Source organism: Neophocaena asiaeorientalis, unplaced genomic scaffold (assembly GCF_003031525.2).
Source record: "Neophocaena asiaeorientalis asiaeorientalis breed wild unplaced genomic scaffold, Neophocaena_asiaeorientalis_V1.1 scaffold369, whole genome shotgun sequence".
NCBI lineage: Eukaryota > Metazoa > Chordata > Mammalia > Artiodactyla > Phocoenidae > Neophocaena > Neophocaena asiaeorientalis.
In genome coordinates, this window is record NW_020175321.1 from 1,780,173 (window position 1) to 1,805,783 (window position 25,611).

General features: G+C 51.3%; 1 protein-coding gene and 1 pseudogene across 1 annotated transcript; one reads left to right on the forward strand and one right to left on the reverse strand.

Annotated features, from left to right (window-relative positions):
- Nucleotides 1-6: 6 nt before the first annotated feature.
- On the reverse strand, nt 7-21,346 carry CUNH1orf198 (chromosome unknown C1orf198 homolog). The gene is made up of 3 exons (XM_024765615.1): nt 21,299-21,346; nt 5,324-5,836; nt 7-2,598 (listed from the first exon to the last, which is right to left on the reverse strand). Exons 2-3 carry the CDS (start codon nt 5,828-5,830, stop codon nt 2,542-2,544), a joined length of 564 nt encoding a protein of 187 aa, XP_024621383.1. The 5' UTR covers nt 5,831-5,836; nt 21,299-21,346; the 3' UTR covers nt 7-2,541.
- A 79-nt stretch (nt 21,347-21,425) lies between these two features.
- The window catches only part of LOC112413614 (zinc finger protein 649-like), a 34,141-nt pseudogene continuing 29,955 nt past the window's right edge, over nt 21,426-25,611 (forward strand).

Consider the following 25,611-nt stretch of genomic DNA (forward strand, 5'->3'; position numbering starts at 1 on the left):
GACTGGTCTCTGGCTTCCTGGTGGAGATTTTCCAATGTCACCCAAAGCAAGACACTGAATCCTTGAGCTGAACCCCAGGGGCAGACAACAGGGTGGCCAGAGGGAGGGGATGCAAAACCACATTAGGCTTCAACTGAAAAGTGTGTGTTTTTAAAATGATAACTAGAAACTTCTGGTTTTAGAAACGCCCTCTTGATACATGGCAAAAAGGGGGCAAAACGTATAAGAGTTTAATTTTTCCTTTACTTGGACACACTAAACATAGATTCCCAGGAGGGCAGTGAAAGGAATCGTCTTTGCATAGGCTGCCCGAGCTTAAGAGGAGAATCTGCAGGGTCGGGCGGGATGGAGACCCATGAGCTCGTGTCCTCCAGGCCTTCACCTCTCCCTCTCACGCTTCTGCGCTTCCGAAAGCAAAGCAAAGCAACACAACTTCAGAACTCCCTCTAGGATTTCCCAAGTTGTGGTTTTACATTTAATCTCAGGGGCTGTACCTCTACGAAACTTTCAACACTGTTACAGATAACTGAATACTCTTGGGTACTGGACCCCAGATGGTGTTCAAGAAGGTGGAAGCTCTCAAAAGTCCCCGTGCCCCTCCTTTCCCAGGAGAACCTGAAGGGAATACTGGGTCTTATGAGAAAGTGGGAAAGAAATCAGAGTCACCTCCCGAAAGAACAGACACCTCAGCTCGGGCTAACTGTGCCGGGATGCAGATCTTTCTTCCCTGCTACACCAACGCCTAGGAATGCAAACTCCCTTCTAGACATCTTTTTTCTTACGGGGACCCTGCTGGCAAGCATGGGTTCTAAGGTCACTGCCCTCAAAGCTGGAAGCAAGGGCAGGTGTCGAGCCCGGCTCCGAGGCTCAGCAGCTGACCTGCAGGGCTGGCATCCGGCTGGGATTTCGTTTTCCCCTCATTGCCGTGCTAGGAATCTTTTTTTCTCTTGAGTGTTTCAACTATACTTAAACAGTACAGAAGGGACATGTATTCACCACGATACCGTCGGTCACCAAAGGAGGAAGGTCAGATGCAAGACCCCAAGGGGCCAAATGCGGTTTAGAGACAGGATGCAATTGGCAGAAACCAAACCAGAAGTTGGCGAGGCCACAGCTTTGGCAGAAACTTTCCTGGAAAACACAAGTCGCCACGTGCTTCACCTTGGAGCCAGATAAAATATTCTAAAAATCATTTCAGAAGGTCCTATGAAACAGAAAGGCATCGTAAAAAGACACACTTTGATACTGAAACTAGGTGCTCACTGGCAGGACTCGCAGGGATTAAGGCGTCAGGTGAGGAGAACACAGTGAGAGGCAACGTGGAGACCACGCTCGGGCACGTACTGCAGGCTCGCACCACCCGGGGCCGCGGGGTAGCGGCTCCCCGCCCGCCCTACCCCGCCCCGTCCTCCCGGGCAGCCTCGGAGCTGCCCTAACGCCCCTCCCCAGCAGCAGGGAACACAGGTCAAGCGGGCAGCCGAGTCCACCTCCAGGAGATGCTGTTGCCATGACCACGAAGGTCTCCAGGGGGCGCCGCTCGGGCCATGCAGAAACTCGACTCCGCTTCTGCCGGCGGTCAGGGTTGAGGGAGTATCCACCGTGACGCAGCTTGACCAGTCCTTGGGTTGAAGGACATCCAGTGCCCCTGACAGCTTCACGCTGGAAGGTTCTAACACAACTAATCAGAAGGGCCTGGTCTGCCAGCAACGCCCGCAGGTGCCCAGGACAGGAAACACCCAACAGGCCCCAGAAGTAGCAAAGAACTTCCAAAGGGAAACTGGTACAAACCCAAGAAAAGTGGTAGCCCTACAACTCCTACATCTAGGTACAAAATAATGTAAAGTTAATACAAAACTTCTAAACATGCAACTCGTTAATAAACAATGATGAATAGTTTGAATAAGTACCACGGCAGCCTAAAGACGACCTCCATCACGTGCCAACAACCTGTTTCCTGGAAATGACATGAGAATGAAGGGTGGCACGTGATGCAGAAGTGTGGCTTCAGCAAGGGAAGCCTGGACAGCCGGAGCGTGGCGTTGAGGACTCCTGCCACGTGGGGCAGGTCTCCCCATGGGCACAGCCAGCACCCAGCACCATTATTGCTGAGGACAGCCACCCACTGAAAGGAGCCCTGTGCATTTCTAAAAGGGAGGGGATACAGGAGAGGAGATGGAAATCACTTTATGATTTTTGTGACAGGGTTGAGAAACATCTTTCTCTGAGGAGGGGGAAAAAATTGGGTGGAGTTAGAACAGAACTTTTATTTACAAGGTTTACTGAATTCCTAAGAGTTTTTAAAAATTCCAAATGTAAAACTTCTGTTAATCAAATCGTTGAAAATAGCACAGGTATCTGGTCTTACCAAAACGGGAAAAATCTGGAAAGCTGGACAAGGCAAAATTTACCAGTTTCCAAACGGTTAAGAAAAGAGTGTACAGAAACTATCAAAAGACACAGGGGAACGCTGCCCTTCTTCTCCTTCGCCACACCACTTTGGAAAACATTTTGGGATTATTGGTTTGTTTTGCCTAACACATTTTACCAATTGTCCAGAAAATCAAATCCTGTCTTCAAGATGACATTACTTGAGCTGACCTGTAGAAGGGACAAAAACACCAAAATAAGGCATGAGACTAAGTTAGCATAAGCTAAAAACAGCACCTCATTTAAAATGACCCAAATGAAATAGTCTGCTCCCATCTCAGAGGCTCCCTGACCTCAATTTGCCTCAGTGCTGGGAACCAGAAAGTTAAATAAAGCTCAGTGCAAGCCACACTCCACCAGGATCCAACACGTACCCCGCTCCGTCCCCAGGCATGTCCGAGGGCAGCCTGCGGAACCTACCCACAGAGAAAAGAAGAACATAGCTTTTCTATGTTTGAATGATGGGCACGTTAAAATTTAGTCACTGTGGAGTGAGAGAACAAGTTACAAGTTTCATATGAGCCTAATATGAAACACACACACACACTGACAGACGAAACAAAATAAAATAAATTACCAAGTTGAGGGAGTGAAAAATATGGAGAAAGGATGTAAAGTTTATTCTTTTCAGATGATGTGGAAGGTTCTGGAGTGATCTTCCCTAACCCAGGGCCATTCTTCAGGTCACAGACTGCCCACTCACAAGACATGGGGTTGGTTTAAAGGGCCGTCTGTGAGCACAGGCCGCTAATTCAGACACATTTGCACAGGCTTCCGCCAGCCGCCTGAGGTGAGAGGCCCGTCTCCCGGGTCTAACACGAGTGCGTGTTTCCCCGGTGGCCGCAGTCTTCCCGAGCGAGGGAGCCTTGACCCTGTGCTCTCCACACACCGGCAAACAGAAGATGCTGACGCAGAGGCCACAGAGCTGAACGGCTCCCTCTGAAGCACGTCCCAGGCCCAGTTTTGCTGCCTCTCAGGTTGAGCCAGAGCCTGAAAAGCCAAAGGCGTTCAGGCACACGTTCCTTTTTCTGGGTTCCTACCAGTGTCTTACGTGCAGCCGCACTTCACGCTGTGCTGTGCACTCATAAATCTGTTCTTTCAAAGGGTTTCAGGTGCTCTGTCCTACTCACAGCCCCCAACCCCACACACACGCTTTCCCGCGTCTCGTTACAATGAAGACCCTCACGTAGCTTATATAGATGCTTCCTTTGGAGGAAGTAGACCCCACTGTGGAGTGTCGGAGAGAGAACGCCAGGCAGGAAGATTAGGGCGGAGATGGAGCCGGGCACCAGAGCGGCAAGGGAGGGGCCCAAAGTGCCGGCCTAAGACGGCGGGAGACCCTGAAAGGAGGGACAGGCTGGACGATGGAAGGCAGAGGGCCTCCCGTCCCAGGGCTCCCCTTCTTCGGGAGGACAACTGACTAGGTAGGTCATCTGCCTAGAGAAGCGTGGACATGCCTGGAACCCCAATCCAGGAAACACCCAGAGGATGACCACAGCTCAACAACAAAACCCACAGCCAGGGGCTGCCCTGCTGGCGCAGTGGTTAAGAACCCGCCTGCCACTGCAGGGGACACGGGTTTGATCCCTGGTCCGGGAGGATCCCACATGCCACGGAGCAACTAAGCCCGTGCACCACAACTACTGAGAGGTTAAGAACCCGCCTGCCACTGCAGGGGACACGGGTTTGATCCCTGGTCCGGGAGGATCCCACATGCCACGGAGCAACTAAGCCCATGCACCGCAACTACTGGGCCTGCGCTCTAGAGCCCACGAGCCACAACTACTGAGCCTGCGCTCTAGAGCCCACGAGCCACAACTACTGAGCCTGCCCTCTAGAGCCCGCGAGCAACAGCTACTGAAGCCCTTGAGCCTAGAGCCTGTGCCCCACAACAAGAGAAGCCACCGCAATGAGAAGCCCACGCACCGCAACAAAGAGTAGCCCCCGCTCGCCCCAACTAGAGAAAGCCCGCGCGCGGCAACGAAGACCCAATGCAGCCAAAAATAAATAAAATAAATAAATTTATTAAAAACAAAACAAAACACAGCCTCCCTCTGATATACACCTACCTATTTATTTATTTGTTTTGGTTTTGGGTGACCCTTAACCAAACATTTTCTCTTCCCTTTGCTGAGTTTTCTCAAGCAATGCAGAACAGCTGGTAAAGACAACAGTTGGCGCTCCACAAAACTGGGAAAGCATGGAGAAGCCACCCACGCTGCCTATTCTCCTGTAGGGCCCTTTCTTCACGACACACGGCACTGCAGCCAGTGAACCTCTCACATCTTTCTCTTCCTTTCCCTCTGTTCCCAGAAAGAAGTCCTTTCTTTAGGACTCCTCCCTGGACACCTAACCCTGTTTTGCGTGGAAAGGAGAAGCAGCCCATCATTCCTGAAGCAAGTCTCCCGTGGTCCCCAAACAAGCACGGCTGCTCTCCTGGCAGAGGCTTGGGGTCCCAGCCACTTCCCCCATGTCCCTCGGGACATCTGCGGGTCCCTTCCTCACCGACACTGCAGCCCAGCCTCCCAGGCCCCTGCGTGGAGCCGGCATCCAAAACCCACCCACACTGCCGCCTTCCCCCTCGAGTCCTCTGCTCACTGCCCCCTGCGTCCCTTCCGTACCTGCCCTCACACAACTGGGGAAGGGTGGTGGGCATCTGGGACACAACCACGGAACAGGCAGACGGCTCACGGCACCGGACGGCTTCACGGAACACGTCTCCTGCCTACGTGTTGGTCGCCAAGCTGAGCGACAACCCAGCAGACCTGAACCCAGAAGTCCGCCGAGGGATGGCAGAGGAAGGGGAAAATGGGGGCATCTGTGGTCCGCCCACCCACGTGAGGTGGCCCTGCTCACTCGGGAGGAAGGAGCCCCTGGCCTGAAGCAAGGTACCCACCTGTACAGGCACGGGTTCCGAGAACAGAGCACCCTCCGTGTCCCCCACGGGCTCGGAGGTGGCGGCTTCGCTCAGCGGGCTGCCGCAGGCCTGGGCGGGCTGGGGTCTCTCTCGCTCCACGCTGATGCTGGGCAGGACCCACTGCTCCTGGCGCAGGCTGCTGGACTTTTCCACCTTGGCCTCCCTGGCCTTCGGGGCGGGCTCCTGCCGGTAACAGACAGGCAAGACCTTTTCCCCCTTCTCCATAGACTTGATCTGGCTGGGGGTCAGCGACTGGAACTCGGCCTCAGGGCCCTCCCCCCGGGACCGCTCTGCATTGATCTTCCAGAAGGACGCTTCCTCTTCCTTCCGGGCGGCAGGACCCAGAGCATCCAGGCTGGAGGACTTGCTGCCCTGGGAGGGTCGGAGGGCCTGCGCGCCCTGAGGAGCTTTGGACAGCGGCCTGGGCTCGGTGGAAGTGCTGCAGCTCGGCTCTTGGATGGACAAGAAGGACACGCTGAACTCCATCTGACTCTAGCGGGATGCGGGGAGGGAGGGAAAGAAGAGAGCGACACATGCGGTCAACGGGACAGGTGTGCCGGCCCACACGTCCCCCCAGTAGCAACAGCGCCGCCTGCTGTCCATTTGCTGGCACTGCCTGTCCGCCATCACAGCCCTGAAACGCGGCACAAGCTTTGAGAGCCGTCACACCCTGTCACACTGGAGGCTACGAACAGCTCGGACTCCTGAACCTGACTGGCGACTAAGGCCTCTGCTTGGTGGGCAGATCACCCACCCGCCTCTTCAGGAGGGACTCCCGCCCCTTCCTGAGGAGGGTGACTGCCCCCCTGGGGGTGACAAGGAAGGGTGCACAGCCAGCACGACAGCACTGCAGTGAGGGTCAAAACCCAGAACCAAGTCCCCACCTCACGGGCCTCTGCCTTCCTGACCGATGGCAGCCAGCAAGGGTGAAGGAAAAACCAGCAGCCAGACCCTGCTTCCCTGGACTAAACCAAGAAAGTCAAGGGCAGGCCTGTGTGCGGCTGCAAAGATGTGATCCCCCTCCCACGCCTCCATCCCACACTCCGCCTGCACGCCCGCTACACACTGCATGTTTGTGTGCCCCAAATTCACGTGTTGGAGGTCTAACTCCCGAAGTTAGTATTTGGAGGCAGGGCCTTTAGGAGGCTTAGGTGAGGTCATGAGGGTGGAGCCCCAGGACAGGATTAGTGCCCCGAGAGATGCTCTCTTTCTGCACCATGTAAGGACACAGTGAGAAGGCGGCTGTCTGCAAATCAGGAAGAGGGTCTCCCCAGGACCAACCCTGCTGGCACCGTGATCCCGGACTCCCAGCCCCAGAACTGTGAGAAGCAGACGTCTGTTACTGGATGCCCCCAGTCTGCGGTATCTGTCACAGCTGCCCGAGCTGACAAGACAGTCTTCCTCTCCCGTGATCTCCTCGGTGCTACCCTGCTGCTCTCAGCTGGTCCTGGCCCTGTGAGGTGGGGAACCCCCGAGGGCAGGACAGGGTCCACACCCCACATCCAAGTGCCCCAGAAACACTTTCCTTGATCTGATGCTGCTAACCACTGTGACCTCTAAAAGTGGTAGGGCTGAGCTGTTCTGACCAACAAAGCACTGAGCGGAAACCTAACGCCTCCTTACGGTGGAGCACCCTGGAGGGTGGCGTCCCCAAGCCCTGCAGAGTGAACAGTCTGCTGCCTCGGGCGTCTCTCAAATTAAACCGGAACATTCTTCTCTTCCTCTCCACTTCTGCTCCCTCATACATCCCCTTCCTCTTCTTCTTTTAAAAATAAAAGTATTAAAACTACATACTGAAATTTGAGGAATTAGAAAAAAATCATTCATAACCTTTCCCTCTTCCCATAATCTCTATTAGCTTGTGTAGTTTCGTGTAATCTTTCTCAGATACGTATTTTATGACGTTGCAGTTCTGTTATGCATATAATTTTGGGTATCGTTTCTTCACTTAACCAGAAGCGTCATCAGTGGTGTTATGCTGTCTTTGTAATCATTAGTTTGAATGGGCACAAGATATTTCATTGAGTGTCTGTCCCACCATCTACTTTCCCATTTTCTTTTTATCAGTTTGCTGCTTTTAATTTCTGTTGTTATAACTGAGGCTGCCAGAACATCTTCATGTATACAGCTCTCCCCCATTTGGAGTTAATTTCTTCAGACAGATTGCCAGAAGTGAAGTAGCAAACTACAACAGGTTTAAACCTTTCTTTTATTGTGGTTTTGGGTGCATAGCAAATCTGTTTACCAGGGGCTGCCCTGATGTCTACTGCTGTCAGCTATATATCGGAGTAGCAACTGCAGCCACTGCTTCCGTGTTGTCACTGAGTATCATTTAAAACTGTGCTGACGTGGTTCTCTATTACTTTAATGCATACGCCTTCACTTCTCTCTGGCTGAGACTTTTCCTAAAAGCCCAGATGCTGATGGCCACAGGTCTCTCCTCAAGATGATGCGGCCACAAGGAACTCCAGCTCCAAACACAAGCACAGGCTGCCTTGAAGCTCAGGGATATAAGAAATAGAACCCAAGGAAAAACAACAAAGCCCATTCAGAGCCTCATAGCATAGCACAGCAACAGGTGTGCAGAGGGCAAAGCGGAGAGAGACCTGCACAGAGGGTCTGTGCAGACCGGCACTCCCCAGCCTGAGGCGCTTGTCTGCTCCACTGCTGGAGCAGATGGGGGCTGGGTGCTGAGGCTCAGGCTTCGGGGGTCAGACCCTGGGGAGGGGGCTGGGCCTTCATCAGAAAACAAGACAAATCTCAAGTAAACAAACTAACTTATCACCTAAAAGGATTAGAAAAAGAAGAACAGAAACCTAAAGTCAGCAGAAGGAAGGAAATAATAAATATCAGGGAGGAAATAAATAAAACAGAGGTTAGGGGCTTCCCTGGTGGCGCAGTGGTTGAGAGTCCGCCTGCCGATGCAGGGGACACAGGTTCGTGCCCGGGTCCAGGAAGATCCCACATGCCGCAGAGCGGCTAGGCCCGTGAGACATAGCCGCTGAGCCTGCGTGTCTGGAGCCTGTGCTCCGCAACGGGAAGGGCCACAACAGTGAGAGGCCCGCATACCGGAAAAAAAAAAACAGAGGTTAAAAAAAACATAGAAAAAATTAACAAAACCAAGAGCTGGTTCTTTGAAAGGGTAAACAAAATTGACAAACCTCTAGCCAGGCTCACCAAGAAGAAAAGAGAAAGAACCCAAATAAAATAAGAAATGAAAAAGGAGAAATCTCAACTGTTACTGCAGAAATACAAAAAAACCATAAGAGAATACTATGAACAATTACATGCCAACAAATTTGACAACCTAGAAGAAATGGACAACTTTCTAGAAACTTACAGACCACCAAAATTGAATCAAGAAGAAATAGATAATTTGAACAGACTGATCAGTAGAAGTGAAGTAGAATCTGTAATAAAAAAAATTCCTACAAACAAAAGTCCAGGACCAGATGGCTTCACAGGTGAATTCTACCAAACATACAGAGAAGAATGTATACTGATTCTTCTCAAACTCTTCCAAAAGATTGAAGAGGAGGGAACGCTCCCAAAGACATTCTATGAAGCCACCATCACCCGGATACCAAAACCAGACAAAGACACCACTAAAAAAGAAAATTACAGGACAATATATTTCATGAATATAGATGCAAAAATTCTCAACAAAATATTAGCAAACCAAATCCAACAACACATAAAAAAGATCACACACCTCAACCGAGTGGGATTCATCCCAGGTTCACAAGGATGGTTCAACATACGCAAATCAATCAACGCACACCACATTAACAAAAGAAAAGTCCAAAACCACATGATCATCTCAATAGATGCAGAAAAAGCATTTGACAAAATTCAACATTCATTCACGATTAAAAACTCTTACCAAAGTGTGAATAGAGGGAACATATCTCAACATAATAAAAGCTATTTATGACAAACCCACAGCCAATACAATACTCAACAGTGAAAAGCTGAAAGCCTTCCCACTAAAATCTGGAACAAGACAAGGATGTCCACTCTCTCCACTTCTCTTTAACATAGAATTGGAAGTCCTAGCCACAGCAATCAGACAAGAAAAAGAAATAAAAGGTATCCAAGTTGAAAGGGAAGAAGTAAAATTGTTACTATATGCAGATTACATGATACTATATATAGAAAACCCTAAGGACTCCACACAAAAACTACTAGATCTAATAAATGAATGCAGCAAAGTAGCAAGATACAAGATTAACGTTCAGAAATCAGTTGCATTCCTTGACACTAACAGTGAAATGTCAGAAAGGGAATGTAAAAAAACCCAAACAAACAAAAAAAAAGCTTTTTAAAATTACACCAAAAAGAAAAAAAAAACCTAGGAATAAACCTGACCAAGGAGGTGATTTATACACTGAGAACTATAAAACATTAATAAAGGAAATAAAAGAGGATTCAAAGAAATGGAAATATATCCCATGCACTTGGACTGGAAGAATGAACATTGCTAAAATGGCAATACTACCCAAAGCAATTTACAGATTTAATGCAATCCCTACCAAATTACCCATGACATTTTTCACAGAACTAGAACAAATAACCCAAAAATGTATATGGAACCATAAAAGACACAGAATTGCTAGAGCAATCCTGAGGAAAAAATAAAAAACAAAGCAGGAGGCATAACTCTCCTAGACTTCAGACAATACTACAAAGCTACAGTAATCAAAACCGTGTGGTATCACTACAAAAACAGGCATACGGATAAATGGAACAGAATAAAGAACCCAGAAATAAACCCACACACCTACAGTCAACTGATCTTCAACAAAGGAGGCAAGAATATAAAATGGGAAAAAGACAGTCTCTTCAGCAAGTGGTGTTGGGAAAGTTGGACAGCCACATGTAAATCAATGATGTTCGAACACACCCTCACACCATACACAAAAATAAACTCAAAATGGCTTAAAGACTTAAACATAAGACAAGACACCATAAAACTCCTAGAAGAGAACACAGGCAAAACATTCTCTGACATAAATCGTACCAATGTTTCCTTAGGTTGGTCTCCCAAGGCAACAGAAATAAAAACAAAAGTAAACAAATGGGACCTAGTCAAACTTACAAGCTTTTGTGCAGCAAAGAAAACCATAAAAGAAAACCCGAAAAGGCAACCTACAGAATGGGAGAAAATATTTGCAAATGATGCAACCAACAAGGGCTTAATCTCCAAAATATACATACAACTCAACAACAAAAAAACAAATAACCCAATCCAAAAATGGGCAGAAGACCTTAACAAACATTTCTCCAAAGAAGACATATAGGTGGCCAGTAGGCACATGAAAAGATGCTCAACATCACTAATTATTAGGGAAATGCAAATCAGAACTACAAAGTGGTACCACCTCACACCGGTCAGAATGGTCATCACTAAAAAGTCTACAAATAACAAATGCTGGAGACGATGTGGAGAAAAGGGAACCCTCCTACACTGTTGGTGAGAATGTAAGTTGGTCCAGCCACTATGGAAAACAGTATGGAGGTTCCTCAGAAAACTAAAAATAGAATTGCCATATGATCCAGCAATCCCACTCCTGGGAATATACCCGGACAAAACTATAATTCAAAAAGAAACATGCACCCGTATGTTCACAGCAGCACTGTTCACAACAGCCAAAACATGGAGACATGTTTAGGAAACAACCTAAATGTCCATTGACAGATGAATGGATAAAGATGTGGTACATATAAACAATGGAATACCACTCAGCCATAAAAAAAGAATGAAAACATGCCATTTGCAGCAACATGGATGCAACTAGGGATTATTATACTAATGGAAGTAAGTCAGAAAGAGGAAGACAAATATCATATGATATCACTTATATGTGGAATCCAAAATGTGGCACAGATGAACCGATCTACAAAACAGAAACAGACTCACAGACGTAGAGGACAGACTTGTGGTTGCCAGTGGGGAGGGAGAGGGATAGACTGGGAGTTTGGGGTTAGCAGATGTAAACTATTACATACAGGATGGATAAACAACAAGATCATACTGTAGAGCACAGGGAACTATATTGAATATCCTGTGATAAGCCATAATGGAAAAGAATAGGAAACAAGAACGTCTGTACATGTATAACTGAGTCACTGCTGTGTAGCAGAGAGCGGCACAACGTTGTAAATCAACTACACTTCAATAAAAGGAATTTTTTTTTAATCTAGACATTAAAAAAAAAACAAACCATCAAAGCTCAGGTGCTGGAGCTCAGAACAAATGCAGACTCTGAGCACATCCAGTGCACCAGGCACAGTTTTCTTTGTTGTTGGGCTTTTCTCCTAAAAAGTTTTTATTCTACAATGGAGAAAATGGAGGTCTGGAGCAAATGAGTGAATTGTCCTAGGTCACTAGTCCATTAAGAGCAGCTGGGATTTCAATCTGGAGCAAGTGATTCCGAGGCCTGCAGCTGTGCTGGGCATCACACCACATCTAAAAAGCCAGTGGCCGCCAGGGACGATGTCCATGTGAACAACAGTGATCCCCACACGTGGCAGGATTTCTGTATGTCAGTGACCTAATCTGATTTTTAAAGGGCTGCTTCTGAGTGAGTCGTTCTCAATACTCTGCATATTTCCAAACTCCACAATAAAATACAAGGAGAATGTGGGCACAGAGATGATGAGTTCTTTAAATAAGCCAAGTGCTAGAAATAGCTTGGAAGTGGGGACTGAGCCTGAGAGAACAGAGTTGAGATAGATCGGGAAATTGCGGGGTAAAGAAAACACTTTGAGTGGTTCGTCAAACACTAGGCTCTTTTAGGATCAGCCATCTCTCCAGTGGGGAGAAGCTCCCGGAAAGCTGGGCTGAACATGAGTCTAGGCACAGGACCACACTGGGCCGAGCCAGGGATGCTGGGGAGAGAAGTCAGCCGCAGTGGTTCCAGGACTGCTTCAGGTCCTCGATCAGGGCACCGCGCAGCACTTAGCTGGCTGGAGTGACAACCTGCAACAGAACCACGGAGGCTTTCAGGGCTCCTTGGGCTACCGGAGCCCTCGTGAGAGCCCCTCAGGGAGGGTGACGTCTTGGTAGAAGAGAGGGCCAGGCTGACGGGGATGGCTACTTGGTTTGGGGCGCCCCGGGGTGAAAATGGGGAAAACAAGAACTTACAGAAGAAAAAACGTTCTAGTGTGTCAGCTTCTGAGCCTTTTTGCCCAGGCATTTGTTGTTTTCCATTCTGCAAATAAAATATGACTACAACCCCCTTTTAAGAAGCAGTCCTCCTTGATCAGCTGCACTGGAGGATCTCTTTCTTTCCCGCTCCTCGCCCCAAAGGGCAAAGGTTTGCTGTTTGTGTTTAAAACACGTGCCTGTTGGGAAGGGGCGGGCAAAGAAAGAAGAAGAGGGGCAAAGGGTCCTTTTTCCTGACCAGAGTTCATCTTACTTGGCTCCAAGACCCCAGAACGCCAGCAAAACTGGACCAGGACATGGTGAAGAGGGGCTCCTGGTCATTTTCAAAGACGCGCTGTTGTCCAGGTCACACAGAAGTGGCACCTGCACTGCAGCTCCCTCTGTGCTTTAGGAGAGCTTTCATTGCTTTTTGCTCAGTGACTCCACCCTCCCTGGGCCGCCCCCTTCCCTCCCAGACCAGGGCTCAGCCTGGCGCCTCTGCTCCCTCCCGTGCTTTCTCCCGGGAGGTGCCCTAAGCCCCAGGTCCCCTTCAGAGGCGTCTCCTGCTCACTGGCCCGAAGCCACAGCTACCTTCTTCCCCAAGCCAGCTCCTCTCGGTAAAGGGCAAACCCACCAATGACCCAGCCTGAGCCTGGACTCTTTTCTTCTCTAGTTAAATCAGAGTATTCTTACTCCCTGGGCTGTTGTTTTAGAACGAGGCCCGGTACATAGTAAGTGCTCAGTAAACGCAGGCTACTGGGCTCTGCTCCTGTTCTGCTTGGTCAGAGGCATCTAAGCTTCCTGGGGGGTCAGCAGTACTCCCACTGGATCCCCTCCGGGCGCTGGCCCCTCCCTGCCTTCCTCTGGTCACTGGGGGCGTGGTGCCCGTGGCTGGGACACGCGGGCCGTGTCTGCGTCTGGAAGTAAGCGCGACTCTGAAGCCCCATCCTGGCCCGGTGTCTGGCGTGGAATCTGAGCTGCGACACTCCCCACAGGGATGTACTGCAGCCACCGTGTTGCCCCTGGACCCCCCCACAGAGCCTGTGCTTCCGACAGGGTCTCTGACCTCACCTTCCCACGTGGCCCTGAGGCTATGCAAGGGGGCCCTCTGACACTGGAGCCGATCAGTGACCAGGGGAGGCCAGCCCTGCCTCACGACCTGACAGCCCAGCAGGGGGCTGCGTCTGGAGTCTGTGATGAACGCCAGCAAGTCAGGAAGTTCCCGTGCAATCTTCTGATTTCTGGGAAAAGTCCGTTTTTCCAGGTGTGGACAAAGCTCTCGGGAACCCGGTGCCCTGCGCCGAGCAGGGCCCAGTGACAGGAGGCTGCCCAGGAGGCTGCTCCAGGTGAAGAGCAGCCCCCAGCTCGCATAGCAAGCCGGAGGGGGACTCAAGCCCGCAGTCCTACACGAGATGGCTGAGACGGAACAGTGAGGGGCATTCAGGAAGCCCTCTCCCCTCCTCACAGCGATGCTGACGGCGCTTCCCTCTACGTCCCAGGCGCCCCGGCTGGAGCCCCAGGGCTACGCACTGAGCTGGGCCTGGGTGTCAGCCTCCCCATGTGGGAAACTGGGTCTTAGCTGGCCACGTCCGTTCTAAAAACAGAAAGCCCAAAACTGAGCCCAGTGTCTATTTTTACGTCCCACTCACTGGAGAGGAATGTGTAATATTTCAGTAAAGGAGGGTGCAGGTGACCAAAACTAACTGTTTGGCTTGGCGGCCTCTGGCGGGTCTGAATTGCTGAGATGAAGGCTGCAGAAACACTGTCAGAAGATACAATAGCTTTCTTTACTGGAGCAAATCCTAATAGATTCACAAACCATTTAACATTTACCCTCCTCCACCTCCCCCGCCAAAGGAGGAAAAGGAATAAGAAGAGGGGAAGATACGAAAAACTCTTAGAATCTAAAAATTAGTAGATGACAAGCCGGTGGGGAAGAGACAGCACGGCCTAGCCACTGAGACTGGGGGTGTCAGACCCTCCAGGCCAGCGGGGCAGGGGGCACAGGGTCTGGGGACCACCTGCCCCTAACCGCGAGGCCCCAGGGACTAGAGGACGCTCCTGTATTTTCACCAGGGAGCCGGGCAGACGATGGATAGGGCCCAGCTGTTGGGCCCCATGGCAACGAGCCTGGGGAAAACCCACCAGACACCCACCAGACAGTGGGTGTGCAGGAGTCTGCGGTTATAAGGCCACAAGGGAAGGACAGGAGCCTCTGCCCTCCAGGTGTCTGTCGTCTCGCAGGGACAAGACGCACCAACAAAGAGCATTAACGTGTGTCCGCCTAGCGCAGAGCTTCTCAGAGGGGACACAGAAGGGGGACAGTTGCAGACGCTGCGGCAAGGGGTGAAGCGCACGGCGCTAGGCTGGGACATCTAGCTCACACCCCCTCACTCTGGGCCTCTGTTTCCTCATCTGTCAAAGCGCGCATTGTGGGGATTAGCTGAGGAAATGCCCCCAAGGTGCTCAGCACAGATCGGGGTCCTGTGGGAGCTGCCCGGCTGTCACAATAACTGAGAGAAACACAGGAACGGAATCTGCTCTGGGTCTGGGGGCAGGTGGGACCTGTACAGGTGGCTGGGGGCCAGGGGGCTGGGCAAGGCACCGAGGCAGATGAGGTCGGTACCATGGGGCAGGGCTGTGGGGCTGGAGAAGAGACCGGCGGGAAGGACCCTTGGGGCCACAGCAGCAGGCTGGGCCCTGGGCTGAGGAGCTGACAGGTCACTGCACCTCCAAGAGCCAGGAAAGGTCCAGAGCAGGGGGCCACGGGCCTGCTCTGGATCTCAGGAAGGTGAGCTGGAGACGGCACGGGGGAGGGGCAGGGGGAGGGGGAGGGAGGCTTCACTGCTGGGCAGAGACGGGGGTCTCCGTGAGGGTCCCCAAGCAGGAGCGATGCTGTGACGGGAGCACGGTGGGGCTCCACGGCCCCGCGTTTCTCAGAAACTTTGGGCTGGCGGTGAGGGGTGACAGCCAGGCAGAGCCATACCTGGGAACCCAGGGAACGCTCCATGTACGGACATCCCGACAGAACACCCTTCTGTCCCGCGTGGGCAAGAGATGCCTGTTAGCCACAGACAGACCCAAGCTCCAATCCCTCTTCCTCGATTCAACCCGCCTGCCCGTTACCGCCGCCCCTGAGCCCCGGCATCTGGCCCGCGGCGGGGGCGACGCTGACCTCCTGGGTGAGAGAATTTGACGTGCCTGCAGATCCCTGGTGTGGACCCCAGCCCGTGGAGACGCTCTGGCTCCCAGGCTTACTTCTCCTCCTGAGGAGCGGCTGAGAGGCCTCCCTACTCCAGGAGTGGTCTGTGTTGACCCTCGGAGATCAAGGAGCTGATCCCCACCCAGCTGACTTACGATCCCCAAAGAGGCAGCCGAACCTCAGGTGAAGGACTCGGGTAGACAGAAAGGGAAAATCCAGACTGCCTGGGGGGAGGCGAGCACGGTGGGCGTGGCATCCCCAGAGTCCAGCCACCCGGCGCTAGGGCCTGACCCGACTCTGCAGGGGTCTCCTGTAAACCCCCCAGCCCAGAGGGGCGGCAGCGCGAAGCATCCTCTCCTCCTGATTCCCCTCTCTGGAGCATTCCAAGTGCTGAGTGTTTTCCCCGTGGAACCTCAGGACAGGAGAAAGGACTCCGCCGTGGGGCCCTGCAGGTGCCCTGGCCCCCAGCACACCTGCCAAGCTGATGGATGAGGGGAAAGATGATGACCAAGGGCACCTCACCCGACCGGGACGGGCACTTCTGCCTCGGAGCCTCCCTTCGGGAGCGACAGAGGCATGAGGCCTGGCCCGGCCTTGGCAGGAGGCGACTCAGGAGGGGAGGGCAGGCTGGAAGACCGAGCACGATCTGAGGAAACGGGCAGCGCTTGCCCAGCATCGAGGCCTCTCCTCGTCAGAGCCGCCTTTCAGGGACAGACAGCACCAGCTCGCCCACGCTCTGCAGGTCTCGTCCTCCGCTACAGGCTGGCCCAAAGGAAGGAGCCCAGACAGAGGTGCAGAGACTGGGAAGAAATCCCAAATCCCTGAGATTCTCAGCTCTGTGCTCAAGTCATCACCTGGGGTCTGGCCTCAGCTGATCGACTGGTGGCTGAGAAGTCAGAGCTGAGAAAGAGCTAGGCACTCAGTTGGCCATCCTTAAATGTCTACAGAAGTGGGGACCTCCCTGGTGGTCCAGCGGTTAAGACTCCGCACTTCCAGCGCAGGGGGCGCAGGTTCGATCCCTGGTCGGGGAACTAAGATCCCACATGCCGCGCAGCACGGCCAAAAAAAAAAAAAAAAAAAAAGTCTGCTTAAGTGAATAGCTGCAGAAGGCATGAGACCGTATCTACCAACGTGTATGTAAATATGCGTCATGTGAATGAAGGAAGATGACTGGAGGAAGGATCGTGTGGCTAAAGGGGTCCTCCTTGTGAGTTCCGCCCCAGGCGCCGTCATCCCCACGCTGGGATCTTTGCCGAGAGCAAGTGTTTACTCACCTTTGAGCCTTGAGCATAATGCCTGTCCCAGAGCGGAAGGATAATCAACGTCCGCCGGATTTTTTTTAAAAATCAGTGAATGATGTCATAGAGACAGGAAGTAGAAGGGTGGTTGCCAGGGGCTGGGGGAGGGGAAAGGGGGCTTTCGGCTTACAAGGAACAGAGTTGCAGTTAGGGAAGATGACAGAGTTCCAGAGATGGATGGTGGCGACAGCCGCACAGCAGTGTGAGTGCACTTAAGGCCACCGACCCGCACGCTTACAAACGGCTAAGACGGTACATTTTATGGGATGTGTATTTCACCACAATTTAAAATTCAAAAAAAAACGCCAGTGGATGATAGACAATCAAATGAAACGACCCGCCGTCGGGGCTGTCAGAGCGTGGAGTCTTTGATTTGAAATGGCACAAATTCTCTGCAACTGTCCATCAGCAGCTGCGATCCATGTTCTCATACCCCAAATCCGGGCTGGACTGTGCCTCCATTTGACCATTAGAACAAAGCAGAGGGGATACTTTGGTTCCCAAGCCTCAGCCTCGGAAGACCCTGTCGGCTTCCACTCTCACCCGAGGGAACTCTTCCACCAACACGTAGCTCGCTGGACACATGTGGCCCCAACCGGACACAGAAGAGAAGGTACCCTAGAGCAACCAGCTCCCATCAGCCGTCAGATGACACATGAGCGGTCCCCGGCGAGGCCCACAGAAGAACAGCCTGGCTGAGCTCTGCCCAGACCACTGACCCCCAGAATCAAGAGCAAAGAAATGGCTGCTTCAAGCCGCGAAGGAGTGAGGTGCCTGCCATGCATCAGAGTCATCAAATGACAGAGTGTCCAGCCTTGCAGCTGGAGGTCAGGGCCACCCTGCCCTGGCTAACCCAGCTCCTGCATGCAGCTCTCCAAAGTTCTCATCTGTCTTTCAGTCCTAAGGAAGAGCGTGACAATGCAGAGAGGTGGGCACTCGCGCTTCAGCTGGGGAGAGGCGAGTGGTGGAACTCTGACTCTTGAAGACAGAGCAGGGTAAGGCCCTTTGCTCTCTGGAACGCTGTTTTGCCTCTACAAAGTTCTGACTTTAAATCACGTAAGTGTGATTTTGAGAGCTCAAATCAAAAGGTGAGGACAGCCCACCTGTTCATGAAATAAGCTGGTTCTCTCATTGAAAGGGAATGTGAAATGAATTGGGAGATTAGGTTTGACATAAATACACCACCCTGTGAGAACAGCCCACCTGTTCATGAAATAAGCTGGTTCTCTCATTGAAAGGGAATGTGAAATGAATTGGGAGATTAGGTTTGACATAAATACACCACCCTGTGTAAAACACATAGCTAGTGGGAACCTGCTGTATAGCACAGGAAGCTCAGCTCGTGCGTGCTCTGTGATGACCTAGATGGGTGGGATGGGGGGAGGGGCGCGGTGGAAGAGAGGTCCAAGAGGGAGGGGATACAGGTATACATACAGCTGGTTCACTTCATTGTACAGCAGAAACTAACACAACTCTGTAACGTAACTATACTCCAACGGAAAAAAAAATGAAACAGAACTGAGCCACAAAGACTATACGTTTTACTAAAAAAAAAAAAACCAAATAAGTTACTTAAAATGAGCAACACATATTGACTTAACTTTATCAAGCCTTCTCAATTTATGCAGGCTCCTAAGGGACCTGGATGGTGTCTGTGGACAGTTAACACCAGCACGAGTGTGACCCGTGCTGGACTGGGTCAGCACACCTTGTTCTGGAGACCTTTTCCCGGCACCAGTTCCCACAATGAGCCTCATTCTCAGCAGCCGCCCCAGGTGCTGCCCCATCCTTGCCCCAGAATGTCATCTGCATCAAGGTAATAATAGATGAAACATCCCATCCCACAAACGGCTGACGCAGCGACATTTAACAAGGTAAATTCTCACGAGAGTAGATATCCTCGTGGGGGGCACGATGGACTTGGGGCTCGGGGCATTTTAACTAATTCGACTTCTCTGTCTTCATCACTGAGACATCATCAAACACAGGGCCCAGTCCAGTAACATCTGTGCTGCCTTCGGGGCCACCGTCCCGAGGCTGTCCACTCCCCCCTGCAGACTGCCCATCTGCCTAGGGTTACAGTAAGGCCCCTACATAAGAACGAGTTGTATGTAGGTACCCAACTAACACAATGGGCTATCTAGTACTGTACTGTAACAGGTTTAAAATACCTTTCCCACAAATAACACATAAAAAACAAACAAAAAATAAAACATGTTTAGTCTTACAGTACAGTCCCTCGAAAAGGACAGTAGTCCAGGACAACAGCTGGCGTCCAGGGGCTGGCATCGAGTGAACAGGCAAGAAGAGGTACTGACTGGAGGAGGGAGACGAGGTGGGAGACGGTAGAGCTAAAGGATCGCCAGCAATAGGAGACAGAGGAAGCTGCAGTTTCCCTCACACCTGACGTGGATGGTTCCCATCTTTGAAAGTTTGTAACTTGAAGGTTCCTACGTAGGGGACTTAACTGTAGTGCTTGTCAGTTACCCATCTGGGGAGCCCATATAAAAGGAATATTGACGGCCCTGGCTGAACGTCACTGTGGCGAGGTCCCTTCTAGCCACCTCCAACTCCCTTTGCCCTGTCACTGGACAAGGGATTTATGGGTGGGTCTCGGAGCTCAGAAGCTGCAATCCCAGGCTGCCCCTCACCCTCCCTGGCTGCCTCCCAGCCACCCTCGCTGGTTCAGCCACCCCTTAACCAGTGTCCAGATCCTGAAGGAGACTCCAATTCCAGGCACAACGTCGTCGCTCACCCTGCCCTCTGCACAGACCTAGGTTATTAATCTGCCACAGAAATAATAAAAATCACGCACGCAGGATGCAGGCATTTGCATCTTATTTTTAGTATGTTTAGGACCTGACGTTCTGGACCCCCAAAGGCAGGAGTCTGTGCTTGCGGGAGGAGCACGGCCATCTGCATTAATGCCACGTATTCGCAAAAGCCACCTCTCCGAAGACATATGGGATCATATGTATATGTATAGCTGATTCACTTTGTTATAAAGCAGAAACTAACATACCATTGTAAAGCAATTATACCCCAATAAAGATGTTTAAAAAAAAAAAAAAAGCCACCTCTCAACTCTCACGTAAGGGTCCCCTCGACTTTCACAGTCTTCCTCATCCTAGGGCGGCTCGCGTCACTTGGGGCAATCAATCAGCTAACCAACCGCGCCGCCTGTGGGCAACGCCGCCGGCTGCCCTCATCCATCTGAGCCCTCATCAAATCCTTCATTTTAAGACACAGACCCCTACCTGAGGGCCTCTCAGGTGGCTTGCAGAGCCCCCCCCACTGCCGCATCCCGCTCTGACCCACCCTCCCTACAGCCCCCTGGACGCCGTTTCTACCAGGATGAGCAACTGTAGGGACAAGTGGAAAAGCAAGAAACAAGCCCCTTCAAGTGTCAGGGCTTGAAAGCCCTGATCCAACCTCAAGCCTAAGCCCTATTGAAGGTACACAGCCGTCCTGGCCACCCCCATTAGGGAAAGGACCCTCCAACACACAGCAGAGGATGTTCTAGAATTCAGAGAATCCTGGTCTTTTTCCTTCTCTTCCTTGGGTTTGAGACACCTGCCTTTTGGTCATTTTGCGCTACTTATTAATGCACTTGTACCGGGACAACTAGGAAGAATGGGGAAATGGATAAACCCCGTTAAGCTTGATACCCTTAAGCAACTTTGGCAACAATAACACTAACAGCAATAAACGAATGCCTGGGGACCAGCATCAGGCACCCGGGCTGGGTTGCACATCTGTATCCACCGGCTATTCCAGTTTCAAAGGGTACCAAGGGCACTCTTCCCCTCCTCCCTTCTTCCCTCAGGACTCTGCCTTTGAGGTGACTCTTGCAGGCAGTTCTGATGCATCTGCAGCCTTGTCTCCACATCCACCCACCTTCCTGTCTCGGCTGCCCTTCGCATTTCACTTTAATAAAAGCAGCTCTTAACCACCCCGTCCCCCCGCCAAGAAAAGCTTCCCTCAAAGCTTTGCCTTATGGAGCCCCCAACAAAGCACTGAGTGCTGGTGGGCAGAAGTGTGAGCCGAGAAAGCCCCCCGAGGGGCTGCCCCTGCTTTTCCCAGGACAGGGGCGCCGACCGTGCGCAGCGCGCCGACCGCCACGCTTCCATCCATCACCAAGCCCAACGCGGCGCAGGCCCCGCCCCTCCACCTCTCCTCTCCCACCGGCAGGGGGCGCATCACCCGCAGCCCGCGGCCGTCCGAGCCCACCAAGGGCTGAACGGAAAATACCTAAGGACTCCACGCTTTTTAAGAAGACAAACAAATCTAAATTTAACCCAACTTACCCTCGTTTCCCAGGAGAAAGGGGCAGAGTGCTCATCTTGCCAAGTTATGTCCTGAAATAAAAATTCAAGAATAAATCTGGAATCCAAACCCAAAGGGACCCCGCGCAGACAACCACCACCCGAGGCCATGGGGGAACCAAACTTCAGCAAGAAGAATCCCAAGTCCCGGCTCAAAACAAGCCTGAAGTTGTCGCGCTCTGCAGAGAACGTGCTGACCTTCTTGGTCTGGCTCCCCCCTCACCCTGCTGGCCGCGGCTGCCAGGTACGCCCGTCCCCTGCCAAACGGACATTCGATGAATGCCTGGGAGCCCCAGGACGGACTCGATGACAGGGAGGCCGAGGGGAAAGGAAACAGAGCTTCCGGGCTCAGGTCTCGGCCCGGCCAGCGCCTAGCCACACGGCCAGGGGAAGATGACTTAGCCTTTTGAGCCTCAGTTTCCTCATCTGTGAAAGGAGAACTGCGCTTCCCCTGCGGGGCTGTTGTGAGGATAAAATGAGGTAACAGAGGAAAAGGAGGCCGGGTGATTATCTGCCAATCAACACCTGTACTGTCTGAGCATCGCCCCCCGCCATCCCCCTAAGTGCCTACCAGAGATCTGAAAGGCAGTGACCAGCCTGTCAGTGAAGAAAATGCCAACTGAATGCAGCTGCCTATTTATAGAGAAAACTCTGAAATCCTTCAGACCCTCACAAGCGGAACAGGAGAGGAGCCCTTCGAACAGTCACTGAGAGTCTGACCTTGGATCCACTGACCCGAACAAAGGTTTGTAGGATCGCCTTTCCTAGGCCACCCCTCCAACTCTCCAGCTGTATTCCTATACTAGCAAATGTCTCACGTGTGCCCAGCTTCTGCTGAGGAATCTTATTTTCTGAACCAAAAACTGGGACATCCTGGGCGATACAGACTGAAAATGGCATAAAATATTTTGAACTGAGACTGTCCTTGCATAAAGCACCCCAGGTACATGATGTCTTCGCGCCCAGAGGCACTCCCTAGCCCCAGAGCTAGGTTACCTGGCTCCCCTCCCCCTCCTGGAGTTCTGCAGAGGGTCCACTTCCTTCAGTACCAACTCCATCCCCAGCCTTGGCCTCTAAGCTATGTCTCCTATTCACTCCTGGCTGTCGGGCAAAACTTTAGAAATGAGAGGGAACGTGGGCCACTACGCTCCCATTGGGAACCTCAGTTAAGTCCAAGCATACTCCTCAACTTACAAACTGCGTCCCTCCAAAAGTAGAAACGTGACTTAACAAGTGTCGGCTGAGGGGGCTCCTGCGTCCAGGTCTCTGTGTGTGTGGGCAGGGCGTGGGAGAAGAGCGCAGTTGAGCTCAATGACCTGAAAGTCCTCAAAATTCTGTGATCTCAGGACCCTCTAAGTTCCTCTTAGAAGCAATAAAACAAGAAGGACTTTGTTTTCACATGGGAAAAATAAAGGAGGCTGATGAAATGTATGTTCCCTTTGTTCTAGATTTGGACCTGTGGAAAAGGGCAAAGGGAAACCAACTGGTAAATGTGCTCCCTCTATGGGGAGGTGGCGGGGTGGGGGGGGGACAAGCCCAGTGGCCACCTCAGGGGACAGAGGAGGCGTGTGGAGATTCAGTGGGCGGGCAGAGGCAGAGGAGGGGACAGGACCACTGACCAAAAGCAGGACACACCGGAGCTGGACACCCTTTCTCATGTGATATGATCGATCCTCTGAATGTTAATTATGCAGCTTGAGTCCCTTTGAAATCTGCAAAGAACACAGTAAGAAGGTTTTTGGCTTTGGAAGATGAATGAGTGCAAGACTGAGGAAAAAAGATGTAGCCTGGAGCTTGGTGAGCCAGCAGGCTCCAGTGGCTGCAGCCCAGACAGGCTGAAATTCCAAGGGGGCTGCAGACAGAGGGGTGCACTGTGATTTCTCCCCAACTTGGTGTCAAGTCAATAATCTTTTGTTTGCTCCAGCAAGAAACGGAGTCAAGGGGCAAATTCCTTAGATTTCTGCAATTCTGAGCTCATTAAAAAAAAAATAATAAAGCACTTAACAAAAATAAACATGCCAAACAAAAATGTGATTGAAGCTCTGATGTCAGCCACTGGCTGCACAAAGAGCGTTGGGGGCAAGCACAGGCTTTCCAGGCAGCTGGATGCAAAACGGCATCAGGATTGCAAAGTTGTAGAAGTGGAGAGTGGTGGTGGCTGTACAACACGGTGGACGTACTGACTGTACACCTAAAAGTGGTTAGCACGGTCAATTTTATGTTCTGAATATTGTACCACAATAAAAGAATCTGAAAAGGCTATATATATTATATGATTCCAACTATATGACATCCTGGAACAGGTAAAACTATGGAGACAATAAAAAGATCAGTGGCTACCAGGGTTGAACAGAAGAAGGGCTGAGTAGGCAGAGCACAGAGGATTTTCAGGACAGTGAAATACTCTGTACCGCGCGGTAATGATGGATGCTTTTCTCAAAACCCACAGAATGTACCACAGCAAGAGTAAACCCCAGTGGAAACTATGGGTGTTGGGCAGCAATGCTGTGTAGGTTCATCCATTGTAACAAATCTTCCACTCTGGTGGGCGTGTTGGTAGTAGCAGAGGGTGCACATGTGTGACAGTAGGCGGTAGTTCAGAAATCTGTCCTTTCTACTCACTTTTGCTGGGAACCTAAGACTGCTCCAAAAATTAAAATCTATTCTTCAAAGAAGTGTCCCCTCCCCCCCCAAAAAAACCTGACAAAAGTAACAAATGCTAAAAACATCGTTTCCTAATGACTTTAGTCCCTCTTGCTATTATCTGTGCTCTTGAGGTTACTTACATCTGTTGCCCCTGCAAGATGGAAAGTGCATCTATAACACCACACAACGAGGTCACCGCACCTCCCTGACCGGCTCTGATGCAGTGAGCTACCTGGGGGCTTGGACAGCCCCTGGGGGAGCATCTCCATGGCAACCAGCACGTGCTCCACATCAGGGCTGCTCCCCTCACTGCCCTCGAGCCAGATGTTAAACATTCCCGAACACACCACAAGCTGCAACCAATATCAGACACACTGAAATTCACTATATTCTACACTAAATGTAACTGCTACTCTTAAATTTTTTAAGGATTTTGGTAATTTTGCTTTAGAAATTATTTGGTGACAAGTAACTCATCTATAATTGGTTGATTCCTCTGTAAAAGTCAGGACTGTTCCAAAATTATTCTAAAATGAAAAATTCTGGACTTAGAATTCATTTCAAACACGAAATGTTATAAATATTAGCCTTTCCTCTTCATGAAGTTGGAGACTATTCACCGGAGACTATTCTTTTATAACTTTCTTTCCAATTTTGGGGCTGGTGAATTTCATCGTGTCTCAAGTGTGTGAGGTGGACAGCACCTGTAAGTGGCACTGTCCACAGCGGGTGTCCCTTAGTGCCGCCATAGGTCAGCCTGAGCAAGTGGGGCAAGGAGCACGGGTGTCACAGAGCAGCTCTGAGCTCCCCCTACACAAAGCCAGGCCGCTAGCAGCCCGCAGACGGGGAGCGGCACCTTTCCTGCAACAGTCAAAAGAACTGCTTCTGAGACCCCTGCAGCGCTCTGAAAGTCTCGCTTTCACTCTGGGCCTCTCTGAGGGACAGGCTAGGGACCATTCTGCAACCTGAACAAACTGCACCTTCCTGCAGATGCCCTCTCTCTGGCATACCTGTCCCAGGTAGCCAGAGGGGATGATCATCTCCTGGGTCCTTACTGGTCTTGGGTCCACGCTGGCGCCATTCACAGGCACCAGACTCAAGACTCTCTGAAGAGCATCCCTAGCCTAGAGGTTCTAGGTCTGGCTGTAAATCAGAATCACCTAGGGACTTCCAGGGTGGCGCAGTGGTTAAGAAGCCGCCTGCCAATGCAGGGGACGCGGGTTCGAGCCCTGGTCCGGGAAGATCCCACATGCTGCGGAGCAACTAAGCCCGTGTGCCACAACTACTGAGCCTGTGCTCTAGAGCCCGCGAGCCACAACTACTGAGTCCGTGTGCCACAACTACTGAGGCACGCATGCCTAGAGCCCGTGCTCCGCAAGAAGAGGAAACCACCGCAGGGAGAAGCCCGTGCACCACAACGAAGAGTAGCCCCCGCTCGCTGCAACCAGAGAAAGCCTGTGCGCAGCAACGAAGACCCAACACAGCCAAAAATAAATTAATTAAAAAAAAAGATTCCACCAAATGAATTAACAAGTTCATTTAGAAGGACAAGACTCCCACATTAAAAAAAAAAAAAAGAATCATCTAGAGTGCTGTTTTAATAGGCAGAATCTGTGGGTCCCACCTGACTTGGTTTTAGAAAACCAACA